The following is a 5246-nucleotide window of genomic DNA, read 5'->3' as shown; positions in this document are numbered from 1 at the left end:
ATAATTTTTCAATCAAACTATACATATTTTTTATTTTTTTTTCTCACTCACCTACTCATCTTCTCTTTTATTTATTTGTCTTAAAGAAAAATGTAAATATGACACCTTTCTTCATAAAAATTCAAAATTTAAAGAATAGTGATACATTTAAAAAATCTATTTAAATATTAAATCAAATGACAATTCAATTTTATTCATCAATCATCCATTTATATTATTATAAAGATATTTATATTAATATATTATTATAATAGAATTTTCATATAAAGATTTTGAGCCAAGTTTATTGGTATATAAGATTAATTCGATTAAATTAATGAAGGTTGATGATAGGATTTTTTATGTAAATTCAAAATTACCTTTTATGTATATATTAAAATATAAACATTTTTTTTCAAAAAATTAGTTGAAAAAATAAAAGAATTATTTATTAAAAAATAAAGAAAAACACAGTAAATAAATGGGAAAAAATTGTCATTCAAACAAACTATCCACCAATCCATCACTTTCATCTCCCACCTAACTTTTTCTCAATTCATCATTTCTCCACAAATCCACTCTAATCACCTATACCAAATACTCAAAATCCTGACAAATACATTGAAATCTTTCTTCTTACCAAATACACCATTAATGTTGTAGCTCATAATGTATGTCAGTTCTGTGTTTTTACATTTTTTTTCACTGTTTTTCACTCTTTTATATGGAAAACCAAAAAGTGGCTCCTTCTGCCTTTTCTTTTAAAAAAGATGGCAATGATGAGGAAAAACTCTTTCTTATGTGACCACAGATTCCAAATAACAGTTCTCATTTTATTTGGGAATCATGTCACAACACAACTCTGTCAATATTAAATTATGCGATGGAAATCTTGAAAAAGAAATATATTAATTGCAAGCTGCTGCATGCAAAACTTCTTCAGCTTTTTGGCTGGGGATGACAAATGAACAAATAACAAATCCATTGAATCTTGTTCAATGTTTGGATGCTGCATCTGTTTATCTCAGACACCAAAATACTAATGCCTGCAATCAAATCCCTGTAGTTAATTTCATAGACTTCTTGACTGCATACAAAAGATTATATCTGCATGTGTATAGAAAACATGAAGTTACCTATTAAGTTCCAAAAACTGCTCCCCTTGCTGATTTAAGAACTATGTTAGAAGCATTGTTTTTGTCTGGGAAAAAGAGTGACAAAAATTTATACATGAATTATAATTTCTGAAAGTGCATAAATATATAGATTGGAAACATTTATTATGCTTACTGGAGGGTGTTTTTTGTACGAAAAAGCATGCCCCAATAACAATGTAGCACAGGAAGAGCACAAGGCCTTTCATGTAGTGAGAAGTTCCATCCTACAATGATATCCATGGAAGAAATATTGAATCAAGATATATACCAAATCAAAGTGTGATGTTTCTACAAAATTAGTATACCTGTAATGTGAAGGCTGTGGTTATTATTGCCAAAGTAAGAGAACCAGATTCTAGGAGGTTGAACTTCAGGTCCATTTCTATTCCCAGAATCCAAGCAACAATCACACAAAGGGGAACCTATATAGTAATCACATCTGGTTAATGAAAACTTTTACTGATCTAACTATAAAGAATGGAAACATCCATTTTTTTAAGGTGAATGCTTACCACAAACATGCTAATTTGAGTTGCAGAACCCAAACAAACACCCAAGGAGATGTCCTGCAGTAACATCATTTGGTTAGTCTAAGGAAGTTAACTCACATGTTCAAATATGAAACAATCTAAACATATAAGAATGCTGGCAAATGATTTCAATCATAGTTTCAAGCAATTAATTTAATGAAAGAAAAGTATCAGAATTTCATGAAACTTGATACCAGTTTGTTCTTGAAAGCAAATATGATTGCTCCAGCGTGTTCAGCTGCATTTCCAACTATTGGAAGCAAGATTATGCTGAGGAAGCTAACAGACAAACCCCATGAATTAGATGCATCCTGTTCAATTTCACATTTTTTTCATCACTATCTGCTGATATTATAGCATATTATGATATACAGACAACAAAACAGTGATAAAAAAAACAGATTCACATTTTTCATATAATATATTATGAATTCAAATAAAGCATATTGTAAATGTAAATATTTTTTTACACTGACATTTACAGGTTTTCATACTTTGAAAATAGTAGCTAAGATTATTTTTTATTAACATAACAAAAATGTTTAACTTTGCAATTTTGTAATATTTATTTGACAAAAACATTGTTCCATAACCTATGTATATATAAGAGAGGGAAAATAATATTTTCTTCTCTCAAAAAAGAAAAAGAAGTGAATTACCTCAATTGTTTGCACCACATATTCAGACAGCACTGCAATGATCACAGTCATCCCAACCAGCCAAACACACCCACTCCAGAATCCTATCACTGCTTCATCTGAATCATTGTCACCCTCTTCTTCATTTTCCTGCAAAAATGCATGATGATAATTACTATTCACATATTTGACATGAAGAGGAATCAAGATTAGCCTCATCATTTCAAAATCAAAGAAATCTTACAACCGGGTCTTCAAAGAGTTGTCTGTGAGTCCACAGCTGGAACACAAGGTAGGCAAAATATGCTATCACCATAATAACACTAGCAGCCCTTGACAACTGCAGAGATGATTCTGCAGCAACACCTTCTGAGGCACCAGCATAATGGAACAGCATTGGCAGCAAGTGGCAATGCAATGCCACAAATAGCATAAGCAAGTTCATATCTACCTGTCTCTGCAAGAAGCATTGCAAAACATTCAACCCTCTGATTAGCACTGGTCGTTATTATTCCACCTCAAAAAGAAGAACAAGAACCAAAACTAGGTAAAAGTTTTGAATGCATTGAAAGGTCTTACTCTATCATATTTCTGTTCCTGCCTAAGGTTTACAAGGCCTCCACAGATTAGAGAGGTTCCAAGAACCAAAAGAAGGTTAGAAATTATAGAACCCAGAAGAGAATATTTGACCAAAGCAATGTTGTTATGGCTAAGGGCAAAAATTGCTATAATGAGCTCTGTAGCATTCCCACATGTTGCATTCATAAGTCCTCCCACTGTGTCTCAAAAAAACAAAAATAAGACTTAAAAAAAACATGTTATTGTAGTACATACAGTTGTGGATACTAAGTTGTACCTGTGGGACCAGTGTAAAAAGCAATCTGTCTGCCAATTTCCAAGTACCAAGTACCAAATACCAAAGGAATGAATGAAAGAAAGAATCAGTAAAAAAACATAAAAGGGTGAAGAAAATATTTACAGAATTATCAATAATGATTAATGTAGAATCCAACTCTAAACACTGAATAATGGTTTTCTTACTCTGTCAAAAAACTGAGTCTTTCAGCAAGTGGGGTAAGCCCCAGTAAACTCAAAGCAAAAATCCAAGGCTGTAGGCAACAAAAGAGAGTGATTATCATTACATAATTCAACCTCTGAACACTACACTTTTCCAGAAAGAAAAGTTTATGTATTTGTCCACACATAGATACTTTAATAATTTGTCTCCCTTTAACAAAAAAGTACTCTAACCCATGTACACATTGGTTATTTACCTCACTGGAACAAAACTAGGAAGACAAATTTAATAAATAAACTCATATATATATATATATATATATAAAGCTAAATAAAGAACATTAAAGAATTAATTTTTTTTAAATCTTACAAGTAATAATATAAATTATATTCCAAAAGTATACTCTTAAAAGGGTTTACCTACAGAAATTTTATTAAGAAGATCATGTGGTACACATAAAAAAATAAGAAGAGAGAGAAAATGAAAAAAAAAATTAGAAGAAAGAAGAGGAGTGAGAGTAAAAAAAAACTAATAAAGATGCATTTGATTGAAACAAAAAATAGAAAGGAGATTTGATTTTTATTAAAAATATTTTTAATTCCATGTGTCATTTTTAAACTTTTAACATCTGTACTTTCTTTTGTACCAACCAGACAAGGAGTTCTAGATTTTAGATCATTACATATGTACTGTGGTGGGTCAATCTATAACACTCAGAACTATCTTAAACCTTTTTACTTTTTTAAATAAATAATTCATACAATTTGACTAAACCATCCCATAATATATAATAATTTACTCACACCCTGCATTTGTATGTTCAATAAGAGAATGAAGAGTAGAAATAATCAGTGTCAATTTACATTCATGCAGTAACTTCTTTCTTTTCAACCATACCCTTTATAAAACAAAACAAGGTTGGTTCAAAAGAGAAATTATAAAGGAGTCATGGAACATCTCACTAATATTATTGGATACATATTTAAATTTTATAATTTATAAAAAAAAATATAATATTCACTTACACATATGATAATACATAGCATAGTTCAAACTTATGAGGTAATAATATCACAGCAAAGAGTTGTAAAGTAAAAAATGGTATGAGTATAGAGAAATATACAAGAAGAGAACTCACTTTTGCAAATCCATAGCATTGAGCAACAATGGCAATGGGAACAGCAGGGAAGAGAATGGAAAGTTTGGTTCCCAAAATAACCTCTTGGATGTTCAGCAGCAGATTTTTCAGAGGACCAGAACTAACCTTAGACACAAGAGTTAGGTCAGATTTCTTGCGCAATGAAGAAGATGACATGTTATGTGCTGTTCTTCCATGTCTCATCTCCTTGCTCAACCCCTTCAAGTTTGCACCACCATTCTCCATCACCTCCATTTTCAAACACCTGAAAACTTTGTACTATTCAATGACAAGAAATTTGAATATAAAAAAACTAAAAAATTTCACGTGAAGACAAGTGTGAGAGTGTGTGGATCAGAGTGTGTAATAGTAGCAAGCCACAACATGAGCACTGTTATAAGTAAGCTACTAGGGTTGTGTCAGCACAGCAGGTTCCTGCAACTTCCACGAAGCTTCCTAATTATTTTTATTTATATTTATATAAGGAAAGAAAGAAAATGTAATGATCACTAAATTGCTAATCTTTTTATCAAACAATTTGTTACACGTGTTCTCTTTAATTGGTTAACAAATTCTATATTCAGCAGGTGTTTTAAGTGTTGCATTCAAGTTGATGTTCAATACATAATTGCTAAAACCATTTGTAAAATTTTAGCATAGTAAGTTGTGTGTGAGAACTTTCTTTTATAATTTTATAGCATTAGTTTTTAATATGTCATTATTTTGTTTGAAGATTATAGTCAATAAATATAAAGAAATTTCATATTATAAATATTAATCAAACTT

At 30.5% G+C, this 5246-nt stretch overlaps 1 protein-coding gene across 1 annotated transcript; it reads right to left on the bottom strand.

Annotated features, from left to right (window-relative positions):
• Positions 1 to 568: 568 nt before the first annotated feature.
• On the bottom strand, positions 569 to 4831 carry LOC137819266 (vacuolar cation/proton exchanger 3-like). Its single transcript, XM_068623060.1, has 12 exons — positions 4461 to 4831; positions 3346 to 3413; positions 3161 to 3189; positions 2884 to 3080; positions 2549 to 2761; positions 2326 to 2454; positions 1861 to 1977; positions 1649 to 1702; positions 1442 to 1558; positions 1270 to 1360; positions 1116 to 1180; positions 569 to 1025 (listed from the first exon to the last, which is right to left on the bottom strand). The coding sequence occupies exons 1-11, from the start codon at positions 4713 to 4715 to the stop codon at positions 1119 to 1121; spliced, it is 1332 nt and encodes a 443-aa protein (XP_068479161.1). The 5' UTR covers positions 4716 to 4831; the 3' UTR covers positions 569 to 1025; positions 1116 to 1118.
• Positions 4832 to 5246: the final 415 nt, after the last annotated feature.

The sequence above is a fragment of the Phaseolus vulgaris genome, chromosome 10 (genome assembly GCF_000499845.2).
Source record: "Phaseolus vulgaris cultivar G19833 chromosome 10, P. vulgaris v2.0, whole genome shotgun sequence".
NCBI classification, from domain to species: domain Eukaryota; kingdom Viridiplantae; phylum Streptophyta; class Magnoliopsida; order Fabales; family Fabaceae; genus Phaseolus; species Phaseolus vulgaris.
Note: the sequence above shows the minus strand (reverse complement) of the source record. Positions and strands in the feature narration are given on the sequence as shown.

What these genes read in the sequence shown, in the direction of transcription:
- LOC137819266 (XM_068623060.1), bottom strand. Translation starts at nt 4,715, where the DNA reads ATGGAGGTGATGGAGAATGGTGGTGCAAACTTGAAGGGGTTGAGCAAG. An exon ending in AGACTCAGTTTTTTGACAGA is followed by an intron (nt 3,190 to 3,345) that starts GTAAGAAAACCA and finishes GGAAATTGGCAG; the next exon opens with ACAGATTGCTTTTTACACTG. An exon ending in CCACAGCCTTCACATTACAG is followed by an intron (nt 1,361 to 1,441) that starts GTATACTAATTT and finishes ATATCATTGTAG; the next exon opens with GATGGAACTTCTCACTACAT.